This window comes from Balaenoptera physalus (genome assembly GCF_965194825.1).
Source record: "Balaenoptera physalus genome assembly, chromosome: 4".
In the NCBI taxonomy this organism is placed as follows: domain Eukaryota; kingdom Metazoa; phylum Chordata; class Mammalia; order Artiodactyla; family Balaenopteridae; genus Balaenoptera; species Balaenoptera physalus.
Window position 1 is genome coordinate 91,576,765 of NC_138891.1, and position 15,328 is coordinate 91,592,092.

Genomic DNA, 15,328 nt, shown 5'->3' on the forward strand with positions numbered 1-15,328 from the left:
ATTTCCCCAAGACTTACTGGAATGACATCCCTGGAGAACTATGTACTCTCAAGGATCTTCATTCAGGACTTGTTAGACCTATTTTCACACATCTCTATAGTTGGAATTTAGCTTGGCAACAGGTAGTCCCCTAGCCAGATACTATTATTTTAAAATAGATGAATTTATATGAAACACTCTATGGAATAAAGGTATATATATTAACTGGTTTCTGGATACTGCTATGTTTTAAAGAGCTCTTCACTTCAACTACAGTTTTGATTACCTAGTGGGGAGGGTTAGATAAGTTATTTGCTTCTAGAGTCTACAGGTCAAGATTCTGCCAAACATATCTGCTTGTTTCAGAAAATTATTTCCACCAATTTTAAAAACCAGACTTAAGAGCTCTACACATGCAATACTGATCCTTCAAAACAAAAAGCCAGCCAACACCAGTAAAAAAAAAAGGTTGGAGTAACTTTGAACACTTATATTCTGAGAACTATGTGCAAAGTGAGTAGAAACTCTCCTTAATGGTGCTAAAAACATATAGGTAAAATGACAAATGTATATAATCTATAAACCATAAAGAATTGTACAAATGTAAAATATTATTTTGATACTATACTGTTCTTTATTGTGGTTCTTTTCAATACGTCTAAAGGAGAAATTCTGCTAGGTTTCCATGTTCTTTTCAGATTTAGAGAAGTCACTCACCTCTGTCAACATTAGCTCGCAGAGAGGTGAGCATACCCTCGGACACCAGGGTTTTATAAAGAGCACCTTTGCAAGACCTCTCCGATTTCCGGGAGCCACAAGTCTCTATTTTTCTGTGACAGTCACTGTCCTCAGGCTTGGCCTGTCCTGATAGGCTGGGTGGTAATGCATCCTCCGTAGGGGTCAATGGTTCTGCTTTTATACCCTCTGGCACCTCACCAGAAATGTTCTTGCTGGCAGAAATACTGATAAAATCTTGAGGTCTTGACTCTTTGGTGGTGTCTGAGGATTTCTCCTTTGACATCTTCTTCTCTCTTGATTTCACTTTCTTCTTTGGTGGCTTGGCATCCAAAATGCTTCCCTTGCCACTTGAGGATGTGCGGACCTTCTTGCGAGGGGTTTCTCCAAGCTTCTCGATGCCCCAGTCTCCCTTTGCAACAGCTTCAATGGTGTACATGACACTCTCGATATCAGATTCTGAGGACTGCCTCTTTTTGCAAGTCTTCTTGGGTGTGGATTTATCATTTCCATGTCGATCCATTTTGTTTTTCTTCTTTTTCTTTTTTAGCTTTTCTGGTTTGCTTAATGCTGTGGGATCCTCAATGATCATAATTCCATGAGGATGGCACATGTGATCCTTTCTGCTGGGAACATCGCTTATTATTATCTTGCTACTGGCAGAGTAAGAAAAATCAGGGAAGTGACTACATTTTTGATCTTCCTCTAATTCTTCCTTTTTAATTTCTTTGGGAGCTTCCATTTTTATACCCACTATATCATCCATTCGCAGCTCCTCAAAATTTCTCAATTCCTTAGAATCTCTTACATTTTCCTTAGCTGATTTTTCAAATTCTGCTTCTTTCTGTAACCTGGCTTCATCTATTTTCTCCATTTTTATTTCTCTTTCTTCCTTTCCCTTCTCCAATTCTTTAATTCTTCCGCCATCTGATTCTTTTGCTTTTATTAGCTTTGGTTCTTCCATTTTCACCCCCTCTGATGCCAGGCACATCTAAACAGTTAAACATGAGAGAACAACCAAAATACATTATTCTATACTTGAAACTAGCTTAAACTTTCTAATTACATCCTTTTAAAAAATAATCAAAACAAACTTCAAACTTTACAAGTCCACTTCTGCCAAACTAACTTAACTTATTCAAATTAATAAAAGGCTTTGTAATATATTCATTCAACTCTAGATGAGCATATACTCAAATTCTCACTTTCCAGCTTCTCATGAAGCTTTCCTCTGAAAACAAGATTTGGTAAAAGAAGGATGGGATCTAGAGTTGAAAGACCTGAGTTTGAGTCTTAATTTTGCTACTTGCTAACTCAGCACCTAGAATGAGTCATTTCAGTCCTCATTCCTCTGTTGTCTTTGTAAAATAAAAATGATGATAATAGTTGTCTCAGATGATCCTGTGAGGTCTAAGTGAGATGATGCACATATGGCAGTACTTAGTAAATCATCCCAAAACTCTATTCAGAGATTTACCTTTTCTTTTTTCTTGGGGAAATGAGAGAAATAGCAACAATTTCTATCTACCTGCTTAAAATTAGAAATGATAAGATGATTCATTAAAGAACTACAGAAGGTTTTGGTTAATGAACAAAACATTATAGGTCCACAAATGCCAACAGATAACCTGAAAGATCACAAAAGCTCTGAAAAATAAGTGCGGGGTGGTTGTTTTTTTTGTAAACCCATTTGATGGCAAACTTGATCTGATCCAAACTTACCTGGCTGCAAATTCTGACCAGAACTATTATTTGACTTAATGTGACTATTCATGTTTTTGCTATTAAATCTCCATGAATTTGAATATATATTAGGGGAATTACTGGCATACTGTAAGACACACACACTGTATCATTTTCCCTAAAATCTGAAAAATTTTGAGCACCAAAACACATCTGGGAGCAATTCGGTTAAGTTTTTAAACTCCCCAAATTTCACATATAGGACATTAAAGGAGAAACTCGCCATCTTCCTCTCCAGCAACTATGTACCTTGAAACTGCAATCTAAAAGCTATTTTCTAAAAGAGGAAATTACAGCTCATTGTAAAATTCATTTTCAATACCTGGCTTTTCATTCATAAACACTCCCCGTAAGGCTCCCGGGTGCTAGGCTCAGTGGGGGACACTAAAGGTGCAAAGATCAATAAGGTCTGTCCCATGATTCCTGACAGCTTCCACCCCAGCCCCCCAGCCCCTCGGAGGGATTCATCACGAGTCACTACAAGGCTGATGAAGCCAACGGCAGCACAGGAATTCTTAACCATTACTCATTTTATCTACTCTGCACTGTCAATTTAGAGGAAAAAAGACTATTAGGGCTTGCTGAACCCCCCAAATCAAGACTCTGCACTGTCAATTTAGAGGAAAAAAGACTATTAGGGCTTGCTGAACCCCCCAAATCAAGTACATGAGTAGAAAACTGATCTGTTTTAAAAGAAAAATCACCATTTTATGGAATGGCAAGTTGTCAGAGATTGTTAACAGATATAAAATTCATTTTTTAAATGGATAATACATTGAATTAAACATCAGATACTATTTTACCTCATTTTTTTCCCTTAGTACTTTCAGTACATCTCAAATCCTTCCGTGAGAATTATGTTATGATTAGTAAGTCTCGGAAGAAGCTGGAGAAGGGGCGGGAGGAGGCAGACAGTGCAAGGTTTTTTTAAAAAAATGAACATGAGATGAGTACCCAGCCCTTCAGGATCATTCACAGGGAAGATGTGTAATATCATGAATTCACAACAGAGCTGTCTTTTTCAGGAAAACTTTTAGACCTCAGCAAGTAGTTATGAAGGCTGAGAACTTCCCTTTATTAAACCTAACCAGAAAAAAGATCAAAGCAAAATGTTAAATTAATTCTGAAACACTGGGATACATTTCATCTTCCCTGCATGCTTTATTCTCAGGGGAGATTTGCTGTTTTTGTATCAATTTTGGAATAATTTTTATTTTCCTTTCTCAATTATCCTAGTCCTTCATGAATCTAACTATCCCAGGTGGGGAGAGAGACTATGCTAGAAGAAGGCTAGAAAGGCATCCTCAAGGTAAATTTTATAGTTTTCAACCACTATCGCTCTGGTGGCCTTTAATAAGTCACTTCAGGGACCTTTGCCACACAGGCACTGATTTTGCCAACGGTTTGCATTTGCACAGGTTCATCTTAGCAAACCCAATAATACTTTGCAAACTCTATTCTCAGCTTCAATATATTTCAAAACAATTCTCCTCGTCACCCCTGATAGGATTCTACAGCTAGGAATGAAATGGAACAAATGCAGACATTCACTCTGGGGACATATTCTGGGAAACAGCATAATATTTCTTGGGAAGGTAATTACCTCGAGCACTAGTCATGCTTTACTTCCTTGTTTCAGGCTCTTAAAGTTTTTTCATAAATAGAGCATGTTAATTCTAAATTATAAGAAAAACAATTACATGGCTGGAAGTTAAACTATAAAAATAAAACAAATAATTACAAATCACAAATCTCACTAACCAAACCCCCAAACAAACACAAATCAAACTCTCAGAGTTGGGTGTCACTCTAGACTTACCTAATTATCTAATGTTATCTAATTCAACATTCTTCCTAATGTAGAAATTCATTACATACAATTCACTCATTACATTACAGAAATTCATATTATAAAATTCCTGAGAGTTATCCAACTTTTTGCACAAAGACAGTGACCATATTAGAGCGTAGTGCTGTTTGAAATTTTTAAAATATTGAGCAAAAATCTATAAATCCTATCAGTCCTGGTTGTTTCCTGAAGCCACTTAAATTAATCCACTCCTTCTCTCATGTGACAGACTTTTAAATCCTAGAAGATAGACTTTATGTTCCCGTGAGTCTCTTCCCCTGGAATAACTGCTCATTATATGTAAAGGCTTCCCAACCTTTCAAAAGTTGGGTCCCTCTTATCCAGATGCAGTATGGTTGCCCTGAAGTGAGAATGGACTTTACTGAAATAAGCTGGGTTTCTGTGCAAGCACCATGCTTGCTTGCCTAAGGCCACACAGTGAGCTAGGCAGGTAGCTTATACCTGAACCCATATGAGGATATAAAGGCTGAGAGATCGTAACAGTACATTCTCCGCTGGGTTGTTGCCAGGCAAAAGTAAACAAATGTGTGCAAATAAAACTCATAAATGACATAAAGCTTATAAGGGCTGGAAAACAATGATGTTTCAATTTAGCAGTATCTTAGATTAAGTTCCTAGCCTTCCTGTAATACTCTAGATGAAAAGTGGAACTATTTGTCAGTTGATAAGGACACTAATCTTCTAATGAGAACCAAAGATGAACTTGCCCCACTGTTTTTATTTTTAATTCATTTTTACTGGAGTATAGTTGCTTTACAATGTTGTGTTAGTTTACGCTGTACAGTAAAGTGAATCAGCTATACATATACATATATCCTCTCTTTTTTGGATTCCTTCCCATTGAAGTCACCCCAGAGCATTGGGTAGAGTTCCCGGTGCTATACAGTAGGTTCTCATTAGTTACCTATTTTATACACAGTAGTGTATATATGTCAATCCCAATCTCCCAATTCATCCCACCTCCCCTCCTCCTTGGTATCCATACATTTGTTCTCTATGTCTGTGTCTCTATTCCTGCTTTGTAAATAAGATCATCTATACCATTTTTCTAGATTCCACATATATGCGTTAATATATGATATCCCACCTGTTTTTAAAAAACAGGTCAAAACTTCTGGCTTGTGTTGGGCTTGTGGTCAATTAAAATCCTGGATTACCCACATACTATGCTGGGAAGCTTGGTCTCTCCCATTCTGTATCTTTATACTTTTTGTAACTAGATGCAAGAGTTTCCATTTTTCCTTACAAAGTATATCTTTTCAAAATTTGAGTTAAATTACCTTCCAGCTTTGTGTTATAGACACATTTGATAAAGTTGCTTTTCACATCTTCGTCTAAATCTGTGGTAATAAAGTTGAGTAGGTCATGGCCAAGGACAGAGCCTTCTGGCAAACCTCTAGAGCCCTTTCATCAGGTTGATTTGAACATTAATAAGCTCCAGCAATCTAAGAACGTTTAATAATCGAGTCTAAACTCCCGCCATTTTGTTTACAAGGACATCATAAGATTGTCCGTCAGAAGTTTTGCTGAAATCTGGATACAGTATGCCATTAGCATTCTCTTAGCCTATTTTATAGGCATACAAAATAAAAAATGAGGATGGCTTGTGCACCAGTCAGGGTGTAACGATGCAAACAGAAACAACTTAAAGCTTATCTAGCCAAGGGAATTTAATGCAGGGAATAAATTAATTACACAGGTCACGAAGAACTGGGATACCGAAACAGCAGGTCGTGAGGTAACCCAGGGATTAGCAACAGCAGGAAGGCACAGTAGGGACAAATGGGGGAAGGAGTGTTACGAAGCCGAGGGGCTAGGTCCCTGGTGGAAGATGGACCTGTGGTGGGCCAATCTGGAGGGAGCTGGATACATGGACGAGATGATGCCTTTGCTTACTCCCACCCCCCCTCACCCCTTCCCTACACATCCCAGCCTCTCTCTTCCTCCCATCCCCTAATCTTCTGCCAGTGTCTCCCACTGGCTGAACCCAGCTAGAAATCAGGGGACACAGGAACCCAGGAAAGGCAGTCTGCAGCCACCTGGGATATAAGCCAGCATACAGGGTACAGAGATTCTGGGGAAGCACATTAGACAATAACTTTGGGGGGTGGGGGGAGACTTCAATAATTCCCAGTTTTCATCTTCTTTTCTATGAGTTCAAACATGATTAAAAATAATTTTTAAAAGTTTCTAGGAATTAATAGTCTGTATTTTCACATGACATAAACAGAGCCCAGGAACAGCTATGGATGTAGTAACTCTTAGAAGATGCCATCACTCTGAGATGTGAACAAATTTTATATTGAGAGGCAGTTCCAAAAGGCAGGGATTCTAGAGAGATTGTCTGTGACAACACACTGACTCTGCCACCAATTAAGCTCCTTTTCTCTAAACCGTTCTGTGCCTGTTTCTCAATCTACAGAATGTGGATGTTAACATAATACTTGCCTTAGGAATACTGTGAGGTTCAATGAATTGCACATGTATAGTACTTAAAATAGTGTCTAGCACAGAGCAAGAATAATGTATTGTGACAACCATCCCTTTGGGGCTTAATGTCATGTAGGATAAATGCTGGCTATTATTAGTAGTAGTAATATTCGTACTGTGTCATTAACAGGACATCATAGCCCTGGGTAGACTAACTGCTTTGCTCCAGTTTTTCATTCTAGGGTTGAATGATTCTATATCCGCGGGGAAAACCATATACAACAAAATCAGATTCAGAAAGATCTTAAATCAATTATCTTTCAAGAAGCAACTCTTATTAAAGATATAATCAAGCTCAGTTCTACTTTTGGGTACAAGCATTATCTACTCACATCTACTTTGGGGTCCATATATCAACACTTTAGTGGGACTTAGGAAAGCACACACAAACTACATTATGCACGTATGCATGGAGTGCACAGAGAAGCACACAGTGGACACAAAAGAACATAAATCAGTGTGAACTCAAGTGAAGAAAACTGCACTGTGGGAAGCACAGAATTAATGTCTGCTATTAATTAGCCAACTTGCCCTTAGTAGAGAGAGGGCTGGTTGTTAATCAGGCCTTGAAACAGAACATGCCTTAGTAAATGACAATTTATTCTTCTGTTATTATCTTAAATTGAACAATAACCTTCTTTAAAAGTGAGAACGGAAAATCATCTGCAGGACACCTTCTGGATGGAATTCCCATGGTTGTATTCAAAGAAGTTAAAATGTTAAATGTTTTCAATCAAATGCTGGGCATAAATATTTGATATATATCGTCTATTCCCTCAGGAACTACTCTATTTTTAATAACTGTAACTTCCGGGGGCGGGGGCACAAAATGTATCCTGTTCACCTTTGTATTCTCCTCCAAGAATATCCTAGTAAAAAAAATGAAGGCATTCAACAGATAATTGTGTTGAATTGAACGGTTCATTAATTCCGAGGTAAATGATGAATCTAAAATGCATTCTGATTAATACCAGGAAAGAGTTAACAAGTCTATAAAAAACAATTCTAATTATGACCATGCTGCTGTTTGGCCTAGACCAGTGATCACACTGTCCTTAGTTATGGTTCCCAGGAGGACCAGCGAAAACTAATCACCAATATTTTAACTTTACCTCTGACAACCGAAACTGCACTGAAGTTTCTCACTGTTTCGCGTAGTCAGAGCGGCCTGATAGTGATGTGCTTATAGAAATGTAACTCATTCCCAAAAGAAAAGCAAAAATCATTATGTTGAAACCCAGATCCTTTGGATGTACACGTGGGACAGACATATAAAAGACTATCCTCTTCAAAATGATTGCAAAGGAAAAAAAAATCAATAAAGATACTGAAGGGATGAGATAAAATGGAGGGATTATTTTTCGTGTCCCTGAGTTCAGGGAGGCTGTCATTTTCAGTTCAGGTATGACCACACCTTAGGTTCAGGGTTTGTTATTGGGTAGTGGCTTTAAACACACAATAACTCTGTGCTGCACCAAGCTTTTATCTCTTTAAAGACATTTAAAAATGTATTCCTTTCTACAAATGTTAAGATATTGATTCATTTCTTTAATGTGTCCTGCTTTAAAAGAGTGAGTGAAATGGCCAGTGAAAAATAATTAATCGTGCACTAGATGACAAGTAATACCACAGAAGAAGATGCCCTTAACTGGTACAAAGAAATGGGTAAGTAGTTCCAAAATGTACCATATTATTTCACTCTTAATTATATTTTGTCTTTGTCTGTTATAAAGGAGCCAGCTAGATTAAAAACAAGGCAGTATGCAAACAGACCCACTGACATTAATCAAGAAGTTTCCATTTCTAAATTTCTGCTTTTTAGTACAAAACAAATGTTTTGCAGCCAAGGTGTGTTTACAATCATTTTGTACTGGCTTATTATCTGCCAAAACAGTGTAGACATAACCCTAGGATGGCATTTCGTGGTGTTTTTCCAAGATGTGCATGTCTCCCATAATTAAATAGAACCAGAATGTTTTTGCCATAAAAATATACTGGCTGATGGTTTCAGAGAATAAAGAATAGCATCACTGCTAAGATAATTCAATTTTCTTTATTATAAAAGATAACTGGTCACAGAACAGTGGTCTAAGTGTCTCTCAGCACTAAAATCTGTGCATATTAAGTAGCTTACTGTTTGGTTTGCTGAAACAATTAGGCCAGGTGAAATGGTGGTTTAAATGTTTATTCACTATTTCTTCAGAAACTATACCATTTCTGAAGAAGACACTAGATGGAGTGGGGATGGCCTTTGCTCCGAAAGGCCATTTACTGAAGTCTCCCCAAAAGGTGTTAAAGGAAGTCATTAGGTGCATTCCTATATTTCAGTTCCTACAAAAGGAAGTTGGTGCAATTGGAAATAAAATGAAAAGTTTTAGAATAGGAGTTTTCTAAAAATGACTTGCAACTCAGCACAAAAAGGAAAGAAACACACCACTTTCAAACAAAAGGTCCCCTCTAATATATCGTTAAGTGTTAGAATTCAATTTTACTATAAGAGTGCAGGTGAAGCTGAGAACTTGGGAACTACATGTTGAGGTTCTAGGCTTCAGGGGGTTACAGTAGGGTGAATGCACATCAATGATATGAGGACACAGCAGAACACTTGACTGGAGTCATACCTCAATCAAATACCACCTATAATTGGTAGTGGGGGGGTGGGATTTCCTACTTTTTTCAGTATAGTATAGAATTTCTGTAATTTTAACATAACATCTTTTCTTAAAGTGAGCCATAATTTTCCATAAGATTTAATTTTTATAGATACTAGAATAAATTCATCTTTACCTACCCATTTGACTTTAATTATAAGGGTTTTTTTGCAAATTAGAACGCAAGAAAAACTAGGGTGTTGAGGTCTCTGAAAATGTCTTCATCTTTTTTTTAATAAATAGGGTTAATCACAACTTTTCCAATTCCCTTGGACCCACCATATCTACAATCTTGCTTTTTATATATATGAAGAGTATGTCTAGAGAGATCCAGCATTCTCTTTCTTCAACTTCCCCGTAACAGATTATCAGTTTCACAAATTGAGATAAAGAAGAAAAGTACAACACAGACAAATCCAGCAATCCTGGGGTGACTGTTTTTTACCTTTCTTTCTTCTGTGCTCAGAGGAACATGGGTTTCTGCTTTCCAAACTCAACTGTTTACCTAGCTGGCAGTCCCCTCGTGTTGACTCTTTCAGTATTGGATTTCTTCAATTATCTCTTCCCCCTCTTTCACCTCTGCTTTTCTACTTGTGGGGCCCCCTCTCGGTTCACAAACATCCAGGTTTCCTGAAGTTGGGCTCCAAGACCAGGGTAAACTTCTGGAAGCCGTTCTTTTCCCACACTCAGGTTCAGAGCTGGAGTTGTCTCGGACTCCCCTTTGCTTTACCTCTCACATTGACTCGATCACCAAATCCACCTGAATCCCCTGCAGCCTCCCATGCCCACTGCCAGCTTCCCCAGATGCTGGTTCTTGTCTTCCCACACCCAGACATCCACAGAGGCTTTCCGCTCTGTTCTACACAGCTGCCAAGTGAGTCTCTCCAAGCGCTGCTCTCACCACGGCACACCCCTGCTCCAAATTTTCAACCGCCCTTCATTATTTTCAAGTACAAATTTCTCTGCTTTACACTAAACACCCTCCCAATTCTGACTTGCAGCTACACTCTACCTTCACCTTCCATATATCTCCTAGCACAGCCCTCCCCTCTGCCCAGCTGGTCTACTTGTCATCTACCTATTTCATGTTTGCCTGCCTTTATCTCTTTGCTCTATCTCCCCCATCTCTCCATTTAATTATGCATAAATCACAGTCTCTACTGTGTTTTGATGGTTAGGTATAAAGGGGTGTGGCCAAGTGTAAATGGTTGTTGGCAATGACTGTTGGACTCAGAGTCGGGGCTCAGTAGGGAAAGGAGAGGATGGTGACATTTGTACAGCAAACACCTCTCTAAGGGGGCAGCCATTTATCAGCTCTGACCAATTGTTCTCATGCAGAAAGGCTGGTCCAGTGTCTCCAGACCCTCTACATTTTCAAGAGAGGTCAGAGTACGCATTTATTTGAAATCTATAATTTTAAAATATTAGCCACTAATTCAAATGTAAAATATAATGCAGGTCAACAAATTGTGGGCCAAAGAAAGCATCTCTTAACAAAATTGGATGTGGCCCAAAGGATGCTAGTTTCAACCTCTGTTCCTCAACAACCCCTTCATCAAGGACCATCTTTCTTCATGCTCTCTCCCCTGTGCTGGGCTCTCCAGAGCACTCCAGTTGATATTAATTTCTCTGTTTCCTGGTTTTACACGTTCACTTTGGTATCACTCAAGTTGAACTTCCTCATTTCACTGCATGCTTTCCTGTGAAACCACTTGCACCATTAATTTATTTCTTATCCCTTAACTTTTTATATTTTATCTCTTTGCAACTGGAGAATAAGTTCCTGGAGAACAGGAGGCATACACTGTAATTTCCTACAGTCCTCACCGTCTCTTCCAACGTGTATTCACAAACAGGCACTTACTTATTTAAGGGTGTAGGATGTATCTTGGCAGTTTCAAAAGTAGAATCACTTTTAAAAAAGGAAATATCAGCTCCATTTCTTTGACAGCAGTCTTGAACAATCTGTCATCTTATTCAGCCATACACATATGTGTAGGAGTAGGCTGTCTTCCACAGAGACTTCTATAACATGCAAACTCCTATAACAAGTAACTTGCACGGTCTTTTATATTCACCTAAAACAAGGTGACAGAATAGCACAGTGCCGAAGAGCCCCGTCTCTGGAGAGACTGACTGGGTTTCTACGGAGGCTCTAACATTTCCTGTCCACATGACCTCAGGCAAGTCACAAAACCTCTCTGTCCTTTTGTTTCTTACTGTGGAAAAGAGGAATGATAATAGTACTTACCTCAAAGGACAGGTGTGAGAATTCAATGAGTACATATAAAGTACCTAGAAAAGTGCCTAGCACACAGTAGATAATAAATGTCGGTCATTATTATCTTACGTTAGATAATAAAACTTACTTGCAGATAAAAAAATTAGAAGTAAAACAAAGAGTAATATTTTTAGGCTTATGCTCCAGCCTCTCATGGCACTCCAAACACCAAAACTGGATCTCGAGGTAAGGTCTTCCTAAACCACTGATCTCAGAAGAAGGCTCACAGGTTATCTCAATGTACATCCATATGCAGGTAGCTTGAACAACCTCGCTGTTAACAGCACGGAGTAGGCCCTCAGAAACTACTGTTTGTTAGAATAAATGAATAAACTGCTCCACTTGTTGCACTAGGCAATATTAGTAACAGATATCTTTAAGTGTAGAATTTTCTTTACTAAAATGTATGAATAAAGATGTTTCTGTGTGCTCTCCAACTATAGCAATTATAATACACAATGATCTCCAGGAGGATGCTTTGCTATTCTTTATGTGACCTGACCTAATTAATTTCAAAAGGAAAGGAAACACAATACATTATAGTACCTGTGCCAATGAACTGATTAACTGAACAGTATGAACCTCATGGAGGTTCAAACATAAAGGACTGTATTTTTTTACAATTCCCTGACCTCAGCAGCACAATGCCAAATCTCCCTTCCTAGCTGGAGTAGATTCCTGAAAAATACCTGGAATAGATTCCAGAATTTTCAGGTCACTTTCAGCTATTAAAAATCCACCCAATTTAGGGCTTCCCTGGTGGCGCAGTGGTTGAGAGTCTGCCTGCCAATGCAGGGGACACGGGTTCGAGCCCTGGTCTGGGAGGATCCCACATGCCGCAGAGCAACTGGGCCCATGAGCCACAGCTGCTGAGCCTGCGCGTCTGGAGCCTGTGCTCCGCAACAAGAGAGGCCGCGATAGTGAGAGGCCCGCGCACCGCGATGAAGAGTGGCCCCCGCTTGCCGCAACTAGAGAAAGCCCTCGCACAGAAACGAAGACCCAACACAGCCAAAAATAAATAAATAAATAAATTTATATATATATAAAAAAAAAATCCACCCAATTTAAAATGCCAATCAAATGCCTGAAGCAGACCCTTCCACCAGAGCATCTTCTGGCTTGGGGTGCTGGGAAATGGGGAGCGGTCCTTGCAATGCCCAAACTGAGAGTGCAGGCCAATCTAAGTCTCCTTCTATCTGCTGCCAGCATCCTCCAATTTTCTTTTTGCCTGCTGAAGTGGGTGTAGGGCACAGCAATAAATATATGCCTACAATATTTCTTGCTTCTCTCCAAGAGAAGAGTTTTCTTGCAAGCAACAAATCCTGTCTTTGGGAGGGCTCCTCATTCACTCCTTCTCCCATGTCCACCCACCAGAATGGAGCTGGGAAGGATGAATGGTTAGTTCTGGGGCTGGTTCCTGGCCCTTCCTTCATAAGACATATAGCCTCTGGTTGAGAGGACAGAGGAAGGAATGGTGCAGGTAAAACCAACTGTGCATGGTTATGTCTTTGTCTGTTCCTGCTAACTCCACATAAGACTGAATGACCTTGACAGAGATGCCAAGGACAGAGACAATATACAAAATATTTAACAGGCAGGGGTGCTAAGCGATCAGAAGGGATGTGGTCTCAGGGCTAGAACAGGGTGCTGCAGGCCCCTTGCTGTGCTGTCCAGTCGCTAGAAGGATAGGGGAGACCTGGGATGCAGCAGAGTTACTGCAAAGGTACTCAAGGGGTAGGGTCCCAGTCTTTTTACCAACAATAGGAAGTATTTTGTATTTTAGTACCGGGACAGCTGTCCTGGTGCAAACAAGCTGAACATCACTCCTGTTTGTGGGAGTTCCTCAGAGTGTCCTCAAGTGAGAGATGTGATGGTCCCAGGCCTGCCCTCTCCCCACGACCATTCCGTGGCCTCTTGCCTGATCAAGCTGAACTACCTTCTACTTGTTTACTTGGCCCCTGGAAAACTCATGCATCTTTGCAATGCCAAGACAGTGCATCAGGCTATTCTAAGTCTCTCCCTGCTGCTGACTTCCTCCAGTTCTCTTTTGGCCTGGTCACAGAGGTGAAGGGCACCGCAGTAAATCAACGTCTAAAACATTGCTTGCTTCTTGCCAAAACATGAGAAGACACTTCTTGCAGTACGACCCCTAGTCTTTAACAGGGGTTCTCTCAGAGCTGTCTTCACTCTGCTTGACAGAGGCCAGGGGTGAAGAAGGGAAAGAAGCACTGCCTGCTTTCCTCCACAGGACAAGGAGAAAAGCCACAATATTCCAGATGACTGCCAAGCCCATGATAGCCCCACCCATGGGGTTAGGGTGGGGACGTGAGGGGAAACCCTTGGAGTGGTAGAAGGGATGACAGCTGGAAAAGGCTGTCTCTTTATAAATCCCAAGAGAAGAATCTAGCCCAAACTGAAGGTGGCTTGTTGATTGCTTTCCCTTTAGAATGTGTAAATTTAAAGCTGTTCCTTAGGATATCAGACAACGGCATCAATTCTGGGCCACAGGAAAAATCCTCCTCAATATCCTGTCATACTTATTTAAAGAGGTACCCAAAATAATTAAATATTATACTTTGGTCAAGAAAAAATGAACATCAAATACACAAGGAATAAAAAATAACTGAGGAAGCATATTTCTACTGGTGATTATTTAGAGATGCTGATTAATCCATTGTGCACATATTTATGTTTAATTATAAACTGGGAAGGCTTTAGGATGTTATTCTAAAACACACTCTATTAGCATTATGGCATCATATTCATGTGGTACAAATAATAATGTGAGAAGATTTTCTTGGTAAATTATTTTTTACCAACCCTGTTCCATCAAAAGCATATTATTTTTACTTGGATGTTATAAGAAACTAAGTCTGAGTATAAGCTGATTTGCTATAATTGGAATAGGCTTATTGCAGTCATTTTACCCCTTTAAATTATGATACCAGCATTGAAACATCTGTTAAACCATAGCATCTGTTTTATATTTGGGATGCATCCTTACAAATTTGAAGAGTGTTCTTTTTAATGAGCTCTGATTTAATGGGGAATCCATTTTTTTGTGACTGTTATGCCAAAGAAAGAAAACGAGAAGACAGATTCATTGCTCTAGCACCCCGCCCACAGCAAAGCACCTCTAAGGTCCATACATTTCTAATACAAAACTATTTAATAAACAAATATTCACACTGAAAGCTAGTGTGTTTTATAAATAAGTGTTGTTTAATATTTAAAGGACCATATGGATATGTCTGTATATATGTACATACCCCATCCTCCGGGAAACGCAGAAAGGGCCATATTCATCTTATTTAAGAAAAATTATCACTTCTTTCAAATAAATTATCTTGACAATCTATATAGTCTTAAAGATACTGGACAAATTTATGACCTCATAGTCTCCCTGTTTACTAAGACACGTTTACAACTCTAAAGGCACACTCATTGCCAGATCTTTATCATTTTAGTTCTATCAGAAACAGTACTCTGCCACTGACTTACCCAGTTCTTTTAAAAACTATTCCCTGTGGCATTCCTAATTTTTCTAGTCATTCGTAGCCCTCTATTTGAGTCTGAATT

The 15,328-nt window shown here is 39.2% G+C and overlaps 1 protein-coding gene across 12 annotated transcripts in view; it reads right to left on the bottom strand.

Moving 5' to 3' along the window:
• Positions 1–15,328, bottom strand: part of BBX (BBX high mobility group box domain containing) — a 282,163-nt gene that overhangs the window by 37,265 nt on the left and 229,570 nt on the right. For all 12 annotated transcript variants that reach the window (XM_082460373.1, XM_082460370.1, XM_082460372.1 and 9 more), the window contains one exon: positions 697–1,705. In XM_082460373.1, the coding sequence (XP_082316499.1) occupies positions 697–1,705 (1,009 nt within the window). The remainder of the gene's footprint in view (positions 1–696; positions 1,706–15,328) is intronic.